Source organism: Corylus avellana, chromosome ca1 (genome assembly GCF_901000735.1).
Source record: "Corylus avellana chromosome ca1, CavTom2PMs-1.0".
Lineage (NCBI taxonomy): Eukaryota > Viridiplantae > Streptophyta > Magnoliopsida > Fagales > Betulaceae > Corylus > Corylus avellana.
The window spans coordinates 8,830,312-8,852,252 of NC_081541.1; the positions used below are offsets into that span (position 1 = coordinate 8,830,312).

General features: G+C 35.8%; 3 protein-coding genes and 1 non-coding gene across 6 annotated transcripts; 2 read left to right on the plus strand and 2 right to left on the minus strand.

The window, feature by feature from the left end:
* Positions 1-4,368: 4,368 nt before the first annotated feature.
* LOC132167550 (uncharacterized) lies at positions 4,369-5,696 on the minus strand. The gene is made up of 2 exons (XM_059578555.1): positions 4,816-5,696; positions 4,369-4,692 (listed from the first exon to the last, which is right to left on the minus strand). The coding sequence occupies exons 1-2, from the start codon at positions 5,597-5,599 to the stop codon at positions 4,589-4,591; spliced, it is 888 nt and encodes a 295-aa protein (XP_059434538.1). The 5' UTR covers positions 5,600-5,696; the 3' UTR covers positions 4,369-4,588.
* A 612-nt stretch (positions 5,697-6,308) lies between these two features.
* LOC132167365 (1-Cys peroxiredoxin) lies at positions 6,309-8,043 on the minus strand. Its single transcript, XM_059578317.1, has 4 exons — positions 7,863-8,043; positions 7,623-7,771; positions 7,372-7,518; positions 6,309-6,783 (listed from the first exon to the last, which is right to left on the minus strand). Exons 1-4 carry the CDS (start codon positions 7,978-7,980, stop codon positions 6,538-6,540), a joined length of 660 nt encoding a protein of 219 aa, XP_059434300.1. The 5' UTR covers positions 7,981-8,043; the 3' UTR covers positions 6,309-6,537.
* Positions 8,044-10,363: 2,320 nt separating this feature from the next.
* Positions 10,364-10,436, plus strand: TRNAA-UGC (transfer RNA alanine (anticodon UGC)). Its single transcript has one exon. It is a non-coding gene; the product is annotated as a tRNA-Ala (tRNA).
* A 125-nt stretch (positions 10,437-10,561) lies between these two features.
* Positions 10,562-21,078, plus strand: LOC132167336 (importin beta-like SAD2 homolog). 3 transcript variants are annotated; one of them, XM_059578280.1, is made up of 21 exons: positions 10,562-10,762; positions 11,177-11,352; positions 11,438-11,608; positions 12,233-12,343; positions 12,444-12,527; positions 12,925-13,121; positions 13,203-13,263; positions 13,456-13,530; positions 13,666-13,743; positions 13,851-13,913; positions 13,998-14,081; positions 14,169-14,347; positions 14,713-14,752; positions 14,849-14,992; positions 15,189-15,308; positions 15,404-15,619; positions 16,293-16,469; positions 17,502-18,183; positions 19,167-19,396; positions 19,847-19,982; positions 20,725-21,078. In XM_059578280.1, the coding sequence occupies exons 1-21, from the start codon at positions 10,624-10,626 to the stop codon at positions 20,880-20,882; spliced, it is 3,321 nt and encodes a 1,106-aa protein (XP_059434263.1). In that variant the 5' UTR covers positions 10,562-10,623; the 3' UTR covers positions 20,883-21,078. The 3 variants fall into 3 exon arrangements, with proteins under 3 accessions (XP_059434263.1, XP_059434264.1, XP_059434265.1); XM_059578281.1 differs by having other exon boundaries at positions 17,508-18,183; XM_059578282.1 differs by lacking the exons at positions 10,562-10,762; positions 11,177-11,352; positions 11,438-11,608 and adding an exon at positions 11,762-11,861.
* Positions 21,079-21,941: the final 863 nt, after the last annotated feature.

The following is a 21,941-nucleotide window of genomic DNA, read 5'->3' on the forward strand; positions in this document are numbered from 1 at the left end:
ATTTATGTCCACCGAGTACATGACCAAAATCACATCCGTTAACTTTAAGAATAAGGATATGGGTGCAAACTTTAAGGATAATTAGCGTAAGAAGAATATTAAAATCAATCATAAGGAAGTTGAATTAAAAGCGAAGTATGATTAAGATGCTATTAGCTATTGCTATCCGTTAAAATGGGAATCTATGATTACAATAATGGTGTTGGTGGAAATCTATGATTAAAAAGCAAACTATGATAACACTGATTTTAAAAAAGAGTTTTCTAAAGGAGGAGTGAAGGATGGGGAATTTGAATTCAAACATTTGCTAATGGGTCCGGCTACTCCAAATTAGCCTGCGAATCTGAGAAAGGGGAATCATAAGCATAATAAAAAGAGATATATGAATAGGAAATTGACATTATTTAAGAGCGGAGCCAGCGGGACTTTAGAAAAGTTGGTCAAGTCCCGAATTAAAAGAAAACAAATCTTTGATACCTTTTTGTTTTTGAGAAATGTTATGGTTCTTTATACTGTTGTTCTGATCCTACTATGTATCGTTTTCTAAAAATGTAGAAAAAACAAAAACTTACCTCACTAGTCCCTTATTTTTTATTTTTACAAAATAATATTCATGTAAGATTAGGAGAACACCAAAGGAAACTGTAGCATTTTTTTTTTTAATACCTTCCAGCGAGAGTTCAATTTGGGCCGAAAACATAGCTAATTGTGTTTATCATCTCTTAACACCGTTGCCGAACGAGAAGGGGACCAATTTTTTTCTATTTCAAATGGGATGGATTCATCCAAGTTTCCAAACCATTATTGTTTGCTTTGGATTGTGTGTTCTTTAAAACGTTACGATCTACAAGTCGAAAAGTAGAGGTCTCTTTTGAGATGCAAACATTGACCTTCACGAGAGTTCATTGTCGGAATTTAAAGTTTGTACATCTAACTGTGTAAATTTTTTTATATTATTGAAACTATTTTTAAAACGTACAAATATTGACTTCATATACACTATTAGGTGCTCCAATTTTAAATCTTGACCATGAAATTAGCGCTATCCATTTCTTTCGAAATGGAAGAGATCATATTCCCCCACGCTCTCCCCTAGTATTTCTCTTAAAATATTTATATATAGTTTAAAATATTTATATATTTTCAATTAAAAAATATCTTTAAAATATTTATATATGGTTAAACATATAGATTTGTTTGGCCTCAAAATTAGTTTTTACCTCTCATTCACGTAATGGCCCATCTCAATCATAAATCTTGAATTCGTCCCTCTTGATACTATAACTCTACATATAATAGTGATTTAGTCACAAGTTAAAAATTTGTGAGCAATTAGGCATACTGTACATTTAAAGTGAACATGATCATTTTCATTTCATATGAAAATGGAGATAAATAATTTCATGATTTACTTTGTTTTATTGTATCTAATAGTGTATATTTGTCAAGTTATTTAAATTTTAAATGGCGTATCAACATATTAAACATCTAGCAATATATATATGCAAATTGTTAATGATGTGACAACATATTTAGCATCTAACAACATGCACGCTATTACATATGTAAAAACATATGAAGGTTGTGTTGCTCTCTAAATGGATGATCATGATACTTGGATGGCCAGGTTACCAACGAGCTTATCGTTGTCACCCTCCAAAGGGCCTAAAAGGCCCAACTGCCCACAATCAAAGGACCTAGCAGGCCTGATGACCCACAACCCAAACAACCCACATGGACCCAAGCGCACTCTTGCCAAAATGTAATATCCAACTACTTATTTATACATCCGCCAGCTCAGATAATCGTCTGCCCACACACCATGCATCTCGTCCCAATAAATTTAGGGAGAAAATCTTAACGTTAGTATCAAATTATTGGACAGAGCCCCTTAAACCATAAGGTGGGACGACAAGGGACGATCCTATATAAGAAATGAGAGGACACTCACTCAGGTACCTAATTTTGCCTTACGGATTTGGCTGTCTACCACTGGGCAAAAAAACTCTGTATTTTCTCTCTTTTCACTTCCCCCTCTCTCTCTCCCCACCCTCCACAGACACTGCTCTCCCATGAATGTTCTAGTGAACTCCGCATATCAGTGGTAGTTTGGTGACTTTGGTCTACCGCGGGTAAGTCAATTCCTGTCTTACTAAATGCTTATTTAGAATTATATTTGAAAGGTTTAAAAGTGTGTTGAATACTAAAAAAGTCAATTTAAAAAATATATATATATATATATATTTGTTTAGTAAAAAAATTAAAAATGCTTTTAAATGTCCAAAAAATCTAAAAATGACAAAAATACACTTTTGATAAAAACTTAATTTTTAAGCTTTTGTTTAAAAACACTTTTTGATTTAAAAATTATATTTTTCAAATGCGTACTGAAATTCTCTCGCTCTCATCAATGTGGTGTTTGGCAAATGGGTTGGCCTAGACACTGTAGTTGATGTAGATTGATGTGAAAAAAGTAAGTAAGAATGTTTGATATAAAAAAAAAATGAAAAAGTGGTATGAAAAAGTGAAAAAAAAAAATTTTGTTTTGTAGTGATTTTTTTATTTGAATAATAATAAAAAATAAATGATTTGATATAAAAAGTGAAAAAATTAGAATATTTTAATGTTAATTTTTTTAGAAAATGGTGATAAATAGTATTTGGGCCAACCCATCCCCTTTACCGAACAAAGCCTTGCAATTGACTTGAGCTCATCATAGTGGTCTTGTGGATCTAGTGAGCATTGCATTGCATGGTCAGTTGGTCACTGTACTAAGAATACTCGACTCCAATATACCAAGAAAATTACTTAAATCGCTCAGAGAAAAAAAAAAACTTAAATCACAAATTAGGCTCCGATCCCAATACACCAAGAAAATTACTTAAATCATAAATTAGGCTGAGCAGTCTTGCAGAGCCGTAAAAAGTTGACATTTAAAGCTCGAAAAAGGTCGACTCCAAATCCATATGTCAGTGGAATGGATCGTGGCAATCTACACCGCACAAAACAAAACAGGGGAAGATAATGAACTAAAACAGAGCAAATTTTTTGTATAGCTTTACTTTTTTGTGGTAGCACGTGAGGTAAGTGGACGAACTGACAGAAATACGCGGTGGAGCGTGGCTGGGTGAGGCCGTGTCAGATGACTGTTGTTGTTGTAGTTTTCATATAATTGCAGATCTGCACCTTGAGAAGAACCCGCTTGCTATAGTAAAAGTTTAGTGAGTAAAAGGCTTGAGAAGAATTGGTAGTGCCGTAGTGATGCGTACAACGGCACATAACCAAAGCCCACAAGAAATGACTTTAATACCATGTAAACATTCGAGAAAATGTAAAATAAGAGAACAATAACTGAAACAAGATAGAAATATATATAACTTAAGAAATTTGGGATCCAAATCCCTTAAAATTTTTCTATTTTAGATTCAGGCCATTTATTTTTATCGAAGAGCCATTATTCTGTCATGTGTCACACTACTAATAAAATAATAAAATAATGATAATTATTAATATCATTAAAAATTTAAATATTATTTTATTAGTTTATTAGTAGTGAGACACGTGGTAAAATAATGACTCTTAAATAAAAATAAATGACCTGAATCTAAAATTTTAGAAACTGAAATTTTCCTAAGAATTCTAGGGGATCCGAATCCATAAATTTGAGGTTGTTCAGCCTTAAACCCGGCCAACGTCTACCATTGAAAAGTGCCCTAAAGAGCTACATTTTTGTTTTGTTGTATTGATATGTACATTAGTGTATTACACTGTATGATATATTTATAAAGAAACTAAGGTGTAGCAAGCAAGGAAATGCGTGGAAAATAAGGCAAGATGAACCAAATGAAATATGCTGCTAATAAGGAAAATATAAATCAACGTAAATAGAAACCAATATTTTTTCTTTAACGTTACAATAACTCTAGACTCTCTTGATAAGAGCAGTGATTTATGTATATTTTTATACAAAATGGCTAATCAAAATTTATCTACGACATTCTTGATAAGATTCTATTTTTCAACTTTTTGAAAAAAAGAGATGTGGAGAGATAAATAGGAAGAAAATTTTGAGAAAAAGAGAGATGTGAAAGAGAAATAGGAGGAGATCGAAAATAAAACGACTCCCGTGAATAGTACCGCTACATGTAGCATTTTTTTTGGCTAATTCAATGTAGAGTTTTTTTACAAATCTGATTAATTAGCCATTTAGATAAAAATATCATTTCGCTCCTCCATTGTGAGTGCTCTAAGCGACCATTTACTCTAAGCGACCATTTACAACAATATTAGAAGTTGAAAAACTAGAATGTGATATATATACAGTTAGGACATTTTGGTCATGACGAGTTTCTCCCACAATTTCCCAGCCAGCCATGTATGACACACAAGGCTAAAAATGTGAAAAGTAGACACAAGCTTCATGCACATGAGAATTGATCCCTTCCAGCAGCTATCTTTGGCACTTGGAAATTAAGAATGCAAAACCCAAACAAAAAAGGCTCTCCATAATTAATGAAGTCGATCTGTAAAGACATTACAAATAACAACCCAACTCAAAAAAAACAGATCAAATAACAGCTAGACATCATCATAAACTCATGCGAAGAAATGTCCCCAGAATCAAAACAAGTGCTTGGAACAGTAACCTTGGAGGACCATGACTCTGTCCTTCAGCTGTGATACTGCCTGCAGCTAAAACCCAAAAAAGTATACCAGTGTAGAAAAATTAGTACAACCTTAAAAACTATAATTTAGTTAATTAATTAATTAATTTATATACTTTAATTTCAAAAAGCTCCAACAGCTAGGCCTTACCACATTCTCTAGTGGAATTCACATAACTTGAGCAAAGGCAGACCAACCCCTCAGTCTCAGTGTCAAACCCACAAGAACCACCGGACTGCGCACACCGTTCACATCCAGTGTCCGCTACAGTGAAGGACAGCTTGATCCCGTACACCCAATCCAACGGTCCCATTCCCTTCAACTCATCAGTGTTAATCACGGTGGTATAATGCGAGCAGTCCAAGATATCCATGCTCATGTACTTCACCGTATCGTACCCAGTAAAACAGCAGGGAGGAGAACTGTTGGACAACAAATGGAACACCCGGAACGCATTGCACGGCCCATAAAGCTCGTCGCAGGAGTGGCCGGAAAAGTTGAAGCATAGATTCTTGTAGTGGTTAAGGACGGGGGAGTCGACGGAGCAATTTAGTAAGGCGAAGACGGTGTCCGACGTGGGAGGTATTATGATGGACTGAATGGGCGTCATATGAAAGTCATGGTGAGGTTGTAGGATGGAGCATGTGGACATTGCTGGGTCATAGATCACCATTGACTTCTTGTCGTAGTCGATGGATTGGACTTTGTAGATGCCGGAGGGGGTTGTGAAGAATAAGTCGGTGGTGCAGTTTAGCATCTGCCTGAACTGCGGCGCGCCGCACCCATCGTCGAGGCCAAATGGGTACTTTATGGCAATGCTGCCGCAGGAGTTTCGGCAGAGGGAGAGAGCTGCGAGAGTGGGAAGTGTTTGGAGCTGCAATGTTATGGTTATAATGAGCTTGAATATGGCGGATGGGGTTAGTGTAGACTGCATCTTCGTGCTATTTACTTCTCATGGAGAACAGGGAAGAGCAAAATCAAAAATGTGCTTGCTCTGAGTAGAGGGGTTTGAAAAAACAAAAGCGAATGACTTTTACACAGAAAGGTACAATCAATCAACAGAAGTGCGAAATTTACTCCATAATTGAAGACACTTTTTTGACCGTTTGACAGGCTGGTGCTGGGATCCACTAGGAAGAATTTTTGAGAAAAAAACGATTTCTCTTTCATTATTGATCGGGTTTCATTGGGGTATGTGTCCCAGACTCTTTGCCCCCATTAAAGGCTCAAAAGAAGAGAAAGGTCGAGCTCCGGCGCTCCGGCATCCAATTTCAACGCTGATTTACAGGGGCTCTAACAGGAATTCTGTACAAACTAAAATAGCATAGATTATTCAAAAATGTTGCTGACGGTGCATTACCGACGACCCTTTATAAATCGTACTTAATTATAGTTAATTAAGTGCCTTTTATGCTAAATACCTTCGATCAGCCCATCCAACTACACAAGCGCTACAAATAAAGCAAATAACAAAAGAATTTTTTTTTTTAAAAAAAAAAAGTCTAGAGATGCTAGCAACACACATGCTAACAGTGTTAGATATGTTAAAAGGCAAGATTTAGGTGGTCCACTCGTTGTTGAAGTGGAACGAAAGAAAAGGGGTTAATGACACCGCCAAGAGGGAAAGAACTAAAGCTATAAAATTAGGAGAGCAAAGAAATTAATTTACCGTCAATAATTATAGTCCCATAAGCATTTAAACGATCTGTACAATACATACAATGATATTTAGTTCACTAGAACATATATATCACAAAGAAGAAGCATAAACGATCCCTCGACATAAACTTGGATCACTTTAATTCCATACAATACATTATTCGGTACCCAACTCGCAGTTGAAGTGATGATCCTTCGGAGGTTTGGTCATTTTTACACATTGGTAAAGCGAAGGTAGTCTTTCTTGGATGGGAGGTCCACTGTCTTGTAACCCCGAGGGAACATCTCCTTGGCCTGTTCATTGGACACGCTGGGCGAAATCACCACCGGATCTCCCGGTTTCCAATTCGCTGGGGTGGCGATCTTGTGCTTGGAGGCCTTCTGCAAGGACTCCAACACCCTCACCACTTCATCCATGTTTCTCCCAGTCGCCGCCGGGTATAGAAAGCTCAGCTTCACCTTCATCACCACCCCCCTAAATGTTAGCCACTATGACTAGTAATTTACAAGGGAAACTTTGCTATGTTTAAAAATTTGCAATGTTAATTTTATGTTTTAGTTTCTTTTAATTTCATCCAAATTTTTTTTTTTAATTAAAAAAAAAAAAACTTAAATGACTCCTTTTTTTTCTTTTCAAAAGCGCTTTGGACTCACCCAGCCACTTGGATCAAGAGAATTTTTAGGGTAATTTATACATTTAAAAAAAAAAGGAGAAAATTCGAAATTATGATAATAAAACTGCTTATACTTCAACAGTACTTTTTATTTTTTATTTTTTATTTTTAGTGTATAAGTGGGGCTTGTCCCACATTGGTAAGGAGAGGGAGCCTTGCTCCCCTCTAGCCTCTGTACATAGACTCTACGTATAGAGGCTAGAGGGGAGCAAGGCTCCCTCTCCTTACCAATGTGGGACAAGCCCCAATATGATATTTGGCTTAGGAGTTAGGTACCAGATTTAATTATACGTTTTTTATGAAAAAATAAAAAATAAATATGTAAAATTGAAAAAACTATTAAACCTAATATGAGAACATATATATATAATACTTTCTTATCGGGGCCTACGATATGCAGAGCTCGAGATGGGAGCGGGTTTCCTGAGGAGTCTTTCTCATTCGGGTCCACCATGTTGAGTTGCTTGATGATCTCTCTGTTGGGATCTGCAAGGATCAGGTACGTCACCTTGCACCCTGGCTGCATGCAGAAGAACATGCGTGTAACGAGAATTTATAACGACAACTAATTAATCCCAAAATTTTTTTTAAAAAAAATGCAATAAGAAATAAGAAAAACTTAACAGTGTAGGCTTCAATATCCTTGATCCACTCCTTGTGGGACTGCACATCATTACAAGACAATCCCACGAGCTTCACCCCTTGCTGAGCAAACACCTGAGCATACTCCGCCATCTTGCCTAGTTCCGTGGTGCAGACCGGCGTGAAATCGGCTACACGAGAACTCGTATATCCAAGATTGTAAGCCAACCAAAACATATCAAACACGTAGATACACAAAGAAAATTACACAGAAATGCTAACCCGGGTGAGAGAAGACTATCGTCCAGCTAGCGTCGATGTAGTCATGAAGCCTAATTTTCCCGTGGGTGCTGTCGGCGACAAGGTCGGGAATTGTGTCTCCGATTGTCAAGCCTGGCATTTCCGAAGCAAAGTCTTTCGTTTTTCTTGTTTGTTTCTTTGTCGTTGTGGGAGTGGGAGAGAGGTTGGGTTTATACAGATGATGAAGAATTGGTGCATGAAGAGAACGTGGCATGTGTCGTGGCTAGTAGAGTTCGACGGTTGCCTGCATGATACTGAGTGCGCAGGCTAGCCTCCTTCCACGTGTACCGCCATTCTCCGCAATTCTATCTCCTCTTTTTTCTTTGGTTGGGTCATTTTCCATTTTCTTTCCCCTTTTTAGTGGATAGTGAGAAGCCAATTTTCCGGTTGTTTTGTGGGATTTTTTTAGTGGCCATCCATGAATCTTCTCATTGTTATTTGTGATTATCTATTTGAAGAAAAAATTATGGCTCGGTATGCATACGTACATTCTAGAAGTTTTTTTTTTTTTTCTTTTTTGAAAAATGAAAACAAGTTAGAAAGTGAAAAATACATTGTCAAACAAAGCATGCCTACGGGTTTATTATAGCCAGCCTTGATTATTAACCTAGGCTGGGAAACATTTAGGTTAAAGTAACATTGTTTAAATTTTCTCATTTCGAGTCTTTGTCGCAACATCAAATATTATCAAAAATATTTTATATTGATCAAAGAAAATAATTTCAATGGTGCATAAAATAGTTTACGCTTCTCATTTATGTAAACTATTTTCTATTGCTCTCCGATAAAGCAAACAATTGTGACTCATGAGATTACTCATTATGGGCCTACTTGCCAGATATAGGTCTCAAGGCTGCCCAAATACTTGTTCGAGTACGTAGGCTCACCAAGGTCCTCTTACAATTGTCTATCAAGCAATTGTACTTGATTTCAATCTCACACTCAAAACCTTATATTTTCACACACTTTCCTTTTTTTTTTGTATCTCATCTTTATCGTCTCTCTTTTCCTTATAATACACAGGAATATAAAAAAAACTTGGCAAATTTCCGTACAAGCCAAAAAATGTTTTTCAAACAATTTTCAGGATTGGATACAAAAAGTGAAAAATAACCAATTTTCAAATTGGCAAAAAATATTTTACATTGAAATAAAGGGTCTCAATAAATCTTCAAACACACTTCAATGAATGTTATCTTATAGATATTATTATAATAAGAGGTCATATACTTTTCACACACTTTACGAATACATGTGTCACTTCATAGACTGGTTTTGTATGAATTAGCTACAAACAAGTTTGTAGCTATTTTTTGTCCAAATGAATTGTATGCTAATAACTTCTTATTTATTTTTTATTTTTTAATGTAAAATCGGTTTATGTAGTTTTATTAAGTTTCAAATAGCTCAATTAATTTTAAAAAGTGACAAAAAAGCTCCATACGGTAAGCAAAAAATATAAGTAAGTCCATGGATCAAACTTTTGTCCAAATTTTGACGGAAATTAAGGACCATGTTGACAACAATCATATTGTGTCCCCACAGATAGATAATCAATCGACCGGACCACACTTAAAAGTAATATTCCACTACGAATCCCTCCCCCCTTCATAGACACTGTAAAAAAAAATAATCCATTGAGTGATTCTACCACTCCAAAATGGTCGAGGATGGTTACAACCACCCTTAGACTCAAAGCGGGGTGGTGGATAAACGTCTTTTATTTATTTATTTTTTTCCCCTCTTTTGTTTGTTTGTTTTTTTTATTATTTGTTATTGTAACGATTGGTGTTGGCATGGCTTGGCATCCTTGACGTTTTTTTGTCAAAATTATGAACGAAAGTTAGGTTTAGTAACCTATTTGTATTTTCTTGCATACCATATAGAGCTTATAGCCGCTTTTTAAACCCATAAGAGTTATTTGCAACTCAGTAAAATTACAAAAATTGATTTTGCATTTTGCATTTTTCCCTTTTTTATCTCTTTTTTTTTTAAGCCAACATTTTATTTTAAGCCAATGATTTATTGACTTCGGAAAGATATTATTTAACAATGACACTTAAGTTGTTCATCACAGAAGCTGTATGGTAAGAGTCTGTTTAGCCTGCAATTTCGCAAACTAAAAATATGTTTTTAAATAAAATTTTGAAAAGTGTTCCATATGATTATGTATTTTTTTAAAAATGGTAGTTTAAACATGACAAAGATTTATGTTTTCAAATCTAGAAAAAAGGTGTGTTTTAGAAACCCTCAATTTTATGGATCGAACGGCAATTTTATTAAACACTTAAACTAATTTGTTGTACTGTGTTTTAAAATGACTATTTTCTCAAACTAAATCAAGCATAGTCAAGCAGAAATTTGAGTGTTAAGGACGGAAAACCATTATACATTATAGCCGATAGGTTCCGTTTATTTTTAAAAAGAAGCCATTATTTTGGATTTTATAGTTAATGATCTGAAAAAAAGGGTCATTTGTCAGTGGGGATGTAGCTCAAACGGTAGAGCGCTCGCTTTGCATGCGAGAGGTACGGGGTTCGATACCCCGCATCTCCATTTTATTTTTCAGTTCAAATTCACCACTCCAGCAGATCGTTTTATGTCCGTTTCAGATTTTTACCCTTTTCACGGATTTACATCTCTGCCACTACTGATCACAGTGTCTACTTTTACTATAAATAAGTTTTCCCGCCCAATAAATTAGGGTTTCTGCGAAAGCCACCAAAGCTTGTACAACCCACAAATGGAGGTCGCTCAAATCGCTCAGCTGCTGAGCGAGACGCTCAGTCCAGATGGCAACGTTGTTCGCGCCGCGTCAGAAGCTCTTGAACGCCTCTCTGCATGGCCGGATTTTCCTTTCTCCCTCCTCTCCATCGCCGCCGGTACTAACCCCAGCGCTGATCTTACAATTTTTCCGTTCATAGCAACTGTATTTTCTTTGATAATAAACACGGTTTGGACTACAAATTTGCTACTATTTTATATTCGTCCTTGTAATTTCATACAATTAGTGCTATGTCCATTGCGAAAATTGAAGCCACAAACATGGAACTTAGAAGAATTTAGCATTAAAAATGATTTCGTTTACATTTTCTTGGTTCCACCTTTTTTAAGCAGCCAAACGCACCCTAAGTTTCTTGTTGATCAATCATGGTGAATTGGTTGATATAAGGTCAAAGCTCATTGATTCATATTCGTTATTGCTCAATTGCGCTTAATTTTATCTTTTATTCCTTGAAATGGCTAAATTTTACTTGAAATATGGTGTTAGTTAGCTTATAACTTTTTATCTATAGGAGGTGAAAGCCAAGGTAAAAAAGTTGCTGCTGCCACCTACCTTAAGAATTTCACTAGGCGAAGTATCAATGACGATGGTACATCGTCGTCAAAAGTCAGTAAGGAGTTCAAGGACCAGCTCATGCGAGCTTTGCTTCAAGTTGAACCGGCAGTTTTAAAAGTTCTGGTCGAAGTGGTATGCCTATTCTTATCTTGTCATTCAAACTTTCCATTCAGCACCATTTCTTATGTGTGTAAGCTTTGGATGTGTATGCTGGCAGTTTCGGGTCATTGTTGCGGATGAGTTTGTGAAGCAGAATTCGTGGCCTGAACTCGTACCTGATCTGCGGTCTGCTATTCAAAATAGTAGTCTTATTAGCAATAGTGCAGATTGTAAATGGAAGACCATAAATGCCCTCACTGTTCTTCATGCAATTCTTCGACCTTTCCAGGTGCTTAACCTCTACTCACGCATAAACTAACTTTCTAAGATACTATGGAGAAAGTGAGCACTCTTCTTTTTTTTTTTTTGGACGAGGAATTTTTTACGAAAGCTGTTTTATTTACCAGGAACAATCAAGTAAACAGTCTGGCTGTTTTGCTCAGAAAACTGTTTGGAGATTATTATGAAGTGAAGTTTAAAAAATCAATAAGGATGTGGGAAATGTCAATCAAACTACGGCCCATATTTTAGCGATAATCTATGTACATCATCCTATCCCATCACATTGATTTTTTCATGCTCTCCTACCCTTCCATTTTGGATGGTTTCTTCCCTATATATTTTTTCCTATTTTGCTCCCAAGTAGGACTTTTAAGAGTTATGTTTGTGTTTCTATTCCTCATATTGTTTCATGCATCTGCTTCTTATTTAGGTAACAATGGCATGAACTATTTGGTTACTTCTTTTCTGTGCATATCACCATTAATTTTAAGAAATATTTGTTTCTTGAGACTTTCAATTCTGTATTAGATTGGCATGTGAAAGCTAAACTTGGTAAAATTTTGAAGTGGTCATGTATATTAGGGATCATATAGTTTAAGGTTGTCTTAGTTTAATTTTCAAATTCTTGCAGTACTTTTTGAATCCTAAAGTTGCTAAGGAGTCAGTGCCACCACAACTAGAGCTGATTGCCAAAGAAGTTCTTGTACCCTTGCTATCTTTATTCCATCATTTGGTTGAAAAGGTAGTCTTATTTACCCTTCTTTGTGCTCTTTTGTCCCTAGACCTCCATGGTGTTCTTTCATTAGTCTCCTTACTAATGGATTACTTGGTGTGTGAAACAGGCGTTAGCTACCCATGATAGAACAGAAATGGAAATGGAAATGGAGAAAATCCTTCTCACTCTGTGCAAATGCGTATATTTTGCTGTAAGTACTACTTTCTATTTCTGATACTGATGTTGAAGGGATTTAGGAATCCATCAGTAGTATTTGTTTACTTTTGACTTTCAATTATTGGAATACGTGACGCATCAACATAGAGCTGAATTCAATTATCTTATTTAAATCCAATTATCAATGTACATCTGAATTCAACTATCTTATTTAAATCCAAGTGTAGCCTTCTGAGTCTGGTACTTTGTGGTATATGCAATTTTTGGTTGTAGTTTTGTTATACAATCTAATGTCCACATATGGTTGTGTTACCACTTTTCCTATGAAATAATCATGTCATTTTTTTTGTACTTATTATTTTCTATCACACAGTCATGTCATTTTCTTTGTCACTTCTGGTATTGCTCTTGACTCACTGTTAGTTTTATAGGTGAGGTCGCATATGCCATCTACTTTAGCTCCTCTTTTGCCTTCACTTTGTAGCGATCTGATTGGCATTCTGGGTTCTTTGAGTTTTAATTGTGCTGTCAACATGGAAGATGGATACTTGATGAGATTGAAGACTGGGAAAAGAAGTTTGCTCATTTTCTGTGCTTTAATTAGACGACACCGGAAGCATTCTGATAAGTAATACGGTGATTTGTTATTCGATTTTATTGGATTTAAAATATTTTTGGTTGGTTAATGTGCATTCCTTCACATTTTCAGGTTGATGCCAGACATCATCAACTGTGTTTTAAACATAGTCAAATATAGCAGAAATATCAGTGTAAGATTTGTTTTGAATTTTTTATGCAAGAAAGGATATCTTAAACATCTTATATTAGTTTTGCGTATAACTTGTTCTGTTTTAGCACCAAAACTTCACTTTGCAGCCTGCTGAAAATTATTTTTAACCATTGTATTTGTGCTTTCATGTGATACCGTGTGGTTCTTAGTCTGATTTTGTTTTCTTGCGCAGGAGCTTGATTTTTTATCAGATAGAGTTGTTTCTCTAGCTTTTGATGTGATTTCGAATGTCCTGGAGACAGGCCCTGTAAGTAATCTATATTTGTTAGCAAATTCACTAATTAGTATTACTTTTTATTTATCATTTATTTTGTTAACCAGTAGGACGTGACTGTTGGTATCCTAGTTTAAGTGCAAAGATATTCATTCTCATTTACAACAGGGATGGAGATTAGTTTCACCTCATTTTACCTTTTTGTTGGACACTGCAATCTTTCCAGCATTAGTACTGAATGAAAAGGTGAGATTTCTGGTAGAAGTTTACATATTATTGTTTCAAAATTGCTAAGTTAAAGGATGAGTTATTTATTTAAACCCTGACTTTAAAATGGTCATGCTTGAAAATAGGATAGTGCAGAGTGGGAAGAAGATGCAGATGAATACATACGGAAGAATCTTCCATCTGATCTTGTATGAAAATTAATCATGATCTTTTTAAAATATTAGTTAAACATTTTTATTAGCTATCATTTCACTGCTTTTAATCATATACAGGAAGAAATTTCTGGTTGGAGGGAGGATTTGTTTACAGCCAGAAAAAGCGCAATAAACTTACTTGGTGTTATTTCAATGTCAAAGGTTGCTACTTCGTATTCCTCAGCAAATTCCTTTGAGCCATTTCCCTTGATAAGTAATATTGTTTACTTTGTCTTCTGGTACCTACAGGGCCCTCCAGTGGGCACTTCTAGTAATGGTTCTTCAGCTTCATCAAAGCGCAAAAAAGGCGAAAAGAACAAGAGACATGGTCAACGCCGTTCTATGGGGGAGTTGTTTGTGCTTCCATTTTTGTCGAAGTTTCCTATTCCTTCTGATGCAAATGCATCCCAAACTAGAATTGTAAATGAGTGAGTTCATGAATGTCTCTCTGATATAACCATTAATTACAATTTGAACTGTCTTTCTTGTAAAATAAATTTATGGTTTGGTTTAGATGCTTGTGTGTTAATTTGTTTTGTTTTCTTTTGTTGTTTTCCCTATCAAATTTGGGGGATGGGGGAGGGAGGATGGCAAATAATTAAATATTGGAAGCATTCCCAATGACTCCGCCTGAGGTGGTGTCTTGTTTGAATAATTGCTGCATTTCGCCATCACCTCCTCTATGTGAAATGGCTTCTGCTTGTGATTCCTTTTTTAACTGTGTTAATTATGTTCCTTTTGTAGCTTTATGTATGTGTTTTTTTCTTCCTGATGTTGTTGTCAAATATGACAGTTATTATGGTGTTTTGATGGCACACGGTGGTCTGCAAGACGTAAGGGGCTCTCACCACATTAATTTAGTCAGTGATGAGTTATTGTTTAGTTAGCCTTTACAATTAAAATTTATAATTGTAATATTGCATGCACAGTTTCTAAGGGAGCAAGAACCTGGATATATAACAAGTCTTGTTTGCACTAGGGTGCTACCATTATATAAGATGTCTGTGTGCCTACCATACTTGATCGCCAGTGCAAATTGGGTACTTGGAGAGCTTGCACCCTGTCTACCAGAAGTAAGATTGTTTTCTCATTTCTTTCTTATGCCATCTCTTTTGCTTATTTCTTCCACAGAGAAGAAGTGCTTATCACTTGCTATATCACACTATATTACTTCCTTTGGTGTTCCTATATACTTGAGCGACTGAATTATTTATTTTTAATGAAAAATATTGCCACACGTCTCTCCCTGAGTTTCAGTCTTGCTTTCAGGAAATGAGTGCAGAAGTATATTCTTCATTGCTGAAGGCATTGGCCATGCCAGATAAAGAAGATACTTCTTGTTATCCTGTCAGGGTTTCCGCTGCAGGAGCAATTGCTACACTCCTTGAGGTAGGTCTCTGAATGAACTGTTTTGGATTTTGTAATGGCAGTCATTACAATGTCATTCTGGGTTTTAACCTGGCTTTTATTCTTGTTCTTTTCAGAATGACTATGTGCCACCCGAGTGGTTGCCTCTTCTTGAAGTTGTGATTGGCAGGATTAATAATCGAGATGAAGAAAGCTCCATTTTATATCAGCTTCTCAGTTCCATAGTGGAGGCTGGAGATGAAAATGTTGCATTTCATATCCCATATATTGTTTCATCATTGGTTGGTGCAATCTCAAAGTTGATACCTGCTAATCCGGAGCCTTGGCCTCAAGTATGTATGGATATCCTTGGCTAGTCTGCTGGTTTGTAATCATTTTTAAAATCCGATTATAGTATGTTGTACTGACCACTTAAATGAGTGCGTGAAGACACTGCATATATATACAATTTTTTTTGGCTTATTAATTAGGCTTCACAAATGAAAGAAATATTTTGATCAAATGCATTTCCTAGTCTATTACATTCTCTTAGTCAGAAACTAGAAAGGTTTCAAGTACAAAGTTTCACATATTTGAGCTGGTTGAATTTTGAATCACTATTTCCCTTATACTTTGCCTGTTTTGTCCCATAAATGGTAGGTTTGCGTTCTCAAATACAGATCCTTTGCTTTGACTGATCAATATTGCTGATGTAATACCTATTATCTAAGTATGTCTATTTGTTTATCTATACCTGCATATGCAATTGACCTATCGGTTGGTGGTTCGTTTACTTTTGTTCATTGATGTTGCAACATGTTTCTCATGGTAAATACATTTACTTCATTTGTTTATAAGTGTGTTTGCATGCGTAAATCTGCTTTAAGTCTGACTTTTGACTGGGATTTGAAATATTTGAATTCCTGATCCCAGACTCATTTGTGTTGAAAAAAATGGGGTTTGAGACATAATTGATGATTAGTTAAGTATGGTACTATTCATGAACTGACACTGTAATTATGATAGGTAGTTGAACAGGGCTTTGCAGCATTAGCAGTGATGGCTCAATCTTGGGAAAACTTCATGCCTGAAGAACTTGAACAAAATGAATTAAGTGAAACGTGGGCATCTGGCCGAGCTACCATTGTTAGAGCATTCTCTGCTCTCTTGCAACAGGCATGGCTCTCGCCTGTGCATCAATTGGTCAGTCTTAGGTTCCTTCTTAGTAACATTTTTGTAAGATATTACTTATCAAAAAAAAACATTTTTGTAAGATATTACCTTTATATGCTTGATCACATTGAACAATGGATGATAGAGAATGTATGTATGTCTGTGGGGAGTTAAAGCTCCCTATATAAAGTTGATTGCACTTGGAGTGTATTTCGTGCACCTTTTAATTTCTCTCAAGTTGTGCTAGTTTTGCTATACAACTTATTGTACTTGTCTTTTTTTTTTTTTATAAAAAAAAAAAGAAGCATTCCACTTTTTATTTTAGAGCTTTTACCATACGCATATTACTTTGTGGTGATATGTATAATATTACCTTTTTGCATGCAATCTGTATAGTTAATAATTTTGTGTATGTTTCTGTGGCATAATAGAATATAGAGCATTGCTATTCACTTTTACTGATGAGGTGTATAAATTACAATTGGGATAGAAGAAACATATAGCCTTATTTTTTATGAACAAACTAAGTTCTGCAGGTACTCCTGAGACAGTATGATGAACCATTTTCCCCTACATACATGTAGATAAGGCTAGTTGGTTGAAATTGCCCAACTCTTCAGGTCTAGCATTTTATCATTACATAAAGGTTCTGAAATTTATTGTTTTCAACTGTTTGATGTTGCTCACTGAAGGTGGATTTGTTAGACACAGCTTTATCAAATCATATATCACATCTTTAAGTGGAGTATGAGGCATATCTGTCTAAAGGTGTCAATACCTGATATGTGTATTGACGTAGACTATGCTCAGTAGTTGGTTGCAATTATCCTTTTAGTGCAAATTTATATTGTTTCTCTTAATTCAGTTGAATTAAGGATTTTTATTCCTTTGGTTGATCCTTGAAATAATGGGTTCCTACCCTCCTTGCTTTTGTAAATTTTCTATGCTTATGGCTTTCTTGGTCAGGTGTCCTTTGTAGTCAATTTTTTTGTTTCATTTAATTTATCATATTTACTTGAATTTTATCTTAAGATGTATTTTCTTTCCCTGAAATTTGACAAGGATCAGGAAGGTGAGGCTTCTCCCCCACCGTCATGCATAGAGGATGCATCAACGTTGCTCTTGTCCATTATGCTCTCTGTAACCGGAAGCAATTTACTTCTAGAGCTTAAAGTGTCAGAGTTATTGTTAGTTTGGGCTGATCTAATTGCAGACTGGCATGCATGGGAAGAATCAGAGGATTTATCAGTTTTTGACTGCATTAAGGAAGTTGTGAATCTACACAGCAAATATGGGCTGAAGAATTTTCTTGTAAGACGGATGCCATCCCCTCCAGCTCCACCTGTGCCTGAACGTTCTATCATTGAAGGCATTGGTGTTTTTGTCAGTGAGGCAATATTACAATATCCATCTGCAACATGGAGGGCTTGCTCTATGGTCCATTTACTACTGCATGTCCCAAGTTACTCATCTGAAACAGATGGTGTGAAGCAATCGTTGGCAATTGCTTTCAGTCAGGGAGCATTTTCTCGCTTCCGAGAAATCCGAAGCAAGCCTTGTTCACTGTGGAAGCCATTGTTACTTGCTATATCATCATGCTACTTATGTTATCCTCATGTGGTGGAGGGAATTTTGGAGAAGGGTGAAGATGGTGGCTGTGCAATTTGGGCTTCTGCCCTGGGTTTTCTTCTCACCAGCGCCTGTCAATCTGGTCTGTCAGCAACTTCTGATATAAAGTTGATTGGTTAGTAGCTTACTTCTTTAACTCGTACGGAATGATTTTCTTTACCCACATATTGATTAGGTAATTGGCTTCTGTCTTCTATATTTGTTTCATATTTAGTTTCTTTCTTTTCCTTTCTACACCCAATAAGTGATGGGCTTCTTTTTTCAATTGAACATAAGCCAAAATAGCACCAACTCATTCTTTCTCATATTTTATCGATGGTATTAATTTTAGGGTTTGATTCTGTTTGCTTTTCATTCTCTTCTTTTATTTTTGTCGCCTTGTTGGTGTAAGAGTACTCACAACTGGCTCACCAAAATAACCAAAATTTGGCAAGCTAAATATACTTAAGTGGGACTAATACGCTCCACATCCGGCTCACCAAATTGTTGAAATTTTAGGTGAGCATGAAAGTGCTCACCAAATAAGAAAAAAAAAAAAAAAACATTAAAAAATTTGGAACATTCTATCTCTCTCCTTCTAGGACATAGAAGTCGTGACTCTACTAAACCAACAATTCAGGTGGCATGACAAATAACTTTTGCAAATTTTTCTTCAAAAATAAAAATAAAAATTTAGATACCAATCTGAATATCATTATCAGGGGTTGGTGCAGGGCAGTGAATTTGAATAAAAAAAATATGACTGTTAGGAAAATATTAATTTTTAAAAATATGATCATTAGGAAAAACAAATTTTTAAAGATATGATTGTTTCAGAAAGAATAAAGAAACAATAAAGAAATTATTGGAAAAGAATATTTAAATAGAATAGTGAAAGTAAATAGCTAAAATACTAAGCTGGATGTAGATACTTTGAAAAAGTAGGTAACTAAATAGAGAAAGATGACCATGGTCAGCTAAGGCCAATCATTGTTTGTCAGCCTTAGTTGATATCATTTATTTGTCCTGCTCTCTTTCACTACTCCCTCTTTGCCAGAATTCCTACTTTTTATAGGTTGAATGACTGAGAACACTACTAATGATTGTTCAATGACTCAGTGATGGCACTTGCCCTGGTGGTTGAGCGGCTGTTGGGACTAGGAAACTCAAGTGGTGGTTTGTTGCATGACTGCTTTACTTCACTGTTGGAGGCATCTGTACGGCTGAAAGAAGTGCAGGAAGAAAAGGAAGGAGATGAAGATGATGGAGAAGCTGAAAATGATGACAATGATAATGATGATGATGATGATGATGATGATGTTGATGATGAAATCGAAGACTATGATGAGGTTTGACTTCCCAATTATCTTGTGTATATTTAATTTTTAAGGAATGCAGTTGACAAGGTATGCTCTATGGACTGCCTGCCTACCAATGGCAGTCCTAACTTAGGTAAATCCACTCCGGGAGGTGGACTCTTTGTTTTTGTTGGCTTGATTATTAACTTACACACCTGGTAGGATTTCAACCCGTGACCTCACCCACCACCACATACTTATGGGGTGTGAAAGTGCCATTAGGCCTGAAGCTCATTGGCCTGGGAGAGGGACCTATTATTCAATGGATCCTACTTTGATTTTTTTCCTAGGTGAATTGTGTTTGTAATTGTTATGCTCATCACACCCTGAGGAGCAGAAAATAAAATGAAAAAGTTAGTTCTTTAGCTAGAGACCTGTTTTTCTGTCCATCAGTACACTGGTTGCCATGATCTCGTGTACTTATTTCATTTTCACTGACAGGAGTCCGAGCCTGAGGAACATGAAGAAACCGAAGAAGAATTTTTGGATAGGTATGCTAAAGCAGCTTCTGCCTTGGAAAATGGTACAGTTATTGAAGAGGGGGATGAGGAAGATCAAGACCATGAGACTGAGTTGGGTAAGCCTGTTGATACTTAATCTTTACAGCCCTACTATAATTTGGTGGCTCATTCTTATGAAAAATACTTGAAACTATATTCTAATAGGAAAATATCTTAAAAATTGACAAATTTTCAAAGAATTTGCGACTTTTGTAAAGATCATTCGAGACCCTTTTTTCACAATATTATTGCTTTGGTAATTTTCACCCAGTAATTCAGGCAAGCTTGAATTCTGCTGTCTAATTGTTCAGATTTTGAACCCGTATGTTCACCATCAGTATTTTCTCTGAAGACTGGTAAGATTGTGCAAGGCCTTCAGACAACTACCTTCACATATTATCGGCTAAATTGGAAAATTATATTGGTTCCTGTGTCAGCCACTATTGTTTTTTCATTTTCTTTTTAGTATCTGCCTGTTTAACACACCCCTTTTCCATAACTTCCATACAGCTTCAAGGGACTGAATGCAATGAAATTGAAAACTGATTAACCTATCCATGGCCAATCCGGTAATAGACCATAATAATTTGATTGCCATGTGTCATTTCTGCTGTTTACGCTTGCATTCAATCGATGTGCATGTCACCAATCAAATACGAGGATAAATATAATTATATATGGAAGGTTTAAAATTTTCTGGTTGCTGTATATTGTGTATGGTGGGTTAGTCGGATGATTGGATGTCTCAATGAATTCCTTCTAGATGTAAACATTTGCCGATGATTTCATTCATCCGTTCTTGTCATGTTGGGAATGCAGGTAATTTGGAAGAGGTCGATCAGGGGAGAGTTGTGTTGTCATTGATTGAGAAGTACCACCATGTTCTCATACAAGGACAGGCATTGCCATTGCAGGCCATATCACGTTTCCTGAATGCCTATCCTGAATGTAGTTTATACTTCCAGCAATCCAGGTGAGAATGATTTTTTGGTTAAATGGCGAGGTTTGTAAGTGGAAAAGGAGAAAAGCTTTTTGGTAGAGTTTTGCGGTTAGCAGTTAATAGTCAGCGCTGGATTATTTATCGGGGAGAGGAAGCTTTATAATTTTGATAATTTCTGAAATTTGACCTATATATTTGTTGACCGACCACACTGGATGTGCTTTTTTTTTTCTTTTTTTTTCCGGCTATTTAATTTTTTTTTGGGATATTAATGGGGTGGGCAAATTAACCGTTACCGTTTAACCGGCCGTCTACCGGCTTCGACCGAACCGATATAAACCGTAGCCAATATGCCGATATCATTATCGGTTAAAAAAATTATACCGGAATTCGGTCCAGTCCAGTTAAGGGGTTCTTATCGGTTAAGCAGAATGAAACGGATGCATGGTCACAATTCCAAAAGCGGCGGTTTAGTCGCAGAGAGGTTTCCAAATCCCCACAAGTGACACAGGTTTTCGAATTTGTGTAATGGTGTTGCCCATGACTTATTTTCCTTTTGCTAAGTGACTTTAATTAGTTAATACTTTGTTTATTATTCATTAATGAATTTTATTTTAATTTGGGTTTGGGTAGGTTTGATTTTTTTTTTAAGTGATGGCATTTGATGGGATTTCTTTGCCTTTGGTAAAAGCATTTTTCATTAACTAGTTTTGCTAGTCTAATTAGCATTCATTATGTTAATTAGTCCATTTGCTTTGGAAAAATGTATTTTATAATATATAAAAAAAAAAAAAAAAGAGTTGAAGTGGATCAATATAAAAAAGCTTCAATTTTTAGCCCAAAAAACAAATATTTGGGTCCCAACAAAAAGTATTTGGTCCTTAAAACAACTCATTTTTAATAAATTATTTTAGCCCAACAAAAAGTATTTGGGCTCTCAAAAGTAAAAAAAAACTCATTTTTGGTTTTTGGCCCAACAAAATAAATCAATATAAAGCTCTCGGTTAAATCGGTTAACCGGTTTAACCGGACCGTTTAACCGTGTACCGTTTTAACCAAAATTATCGATTAAAATTCTTATTGGTTCGGTATCAGT

Bases quoted from the DNA above. Each gene is read 5' to 3' on its own strand.
- LOC132167550 (XM_059578555.1), bottom strand. From the start codon at position 5,599: ATGCAGTCTACACTAACCCCATCCGCCATATTCAAGCTCATTATAACC. The intron at 4,693-4,815 runs GTAAGGCCTAGC...TTTGGGTTTTAG, and splicing joins GAATTCCACTAGAGAATGTG to CTGCAGGCAGTATCACAGCT.
- LOC132167365 (XM_059578317.1), bottom strand. From the start codon at position 7,980: ATGCCAGGCTTGACAATCGGAGACACAATTCCCGACCTTGTCGCCGAC. The intron at 7,772-7,862 runs GTTAGCATTTCT...GTTCTCGTGTAG, and splicing joins GATAGTCTTCTCTCACCCGG to CCGATTTCACGCCGGTCTGC. The intron at 7,519-7,622 runs GTTAAGTTTTTC...TTCTGCATGCAG, and splicing joins AGGATATTGAAGCCTACACT to CCAGGGTGCAAGGTGACGTA.
- LOC132167336 (XM_059578280.1), top strand. From the start codon at position 10,624: ATGGAGGTCGCTCAAATCGCTCAGCTGCTGAGCGAGACGCTCAGTCCA. The intron at 11,609-12,232 runs GTGCTTAACCTC...AAATTCTTGCAG, and splicing joins CAATTCTTCGACCTTTCCAG to TACTTTTTGAATCCTAAAGT. The intron at 15,620-16,292 runs GTATGTATGGAT...TAATTATGATAG, and splicing joins ATCCGGAGCCTTGGCCTCAA to GTAGTTGAACAGGGCTTTGC.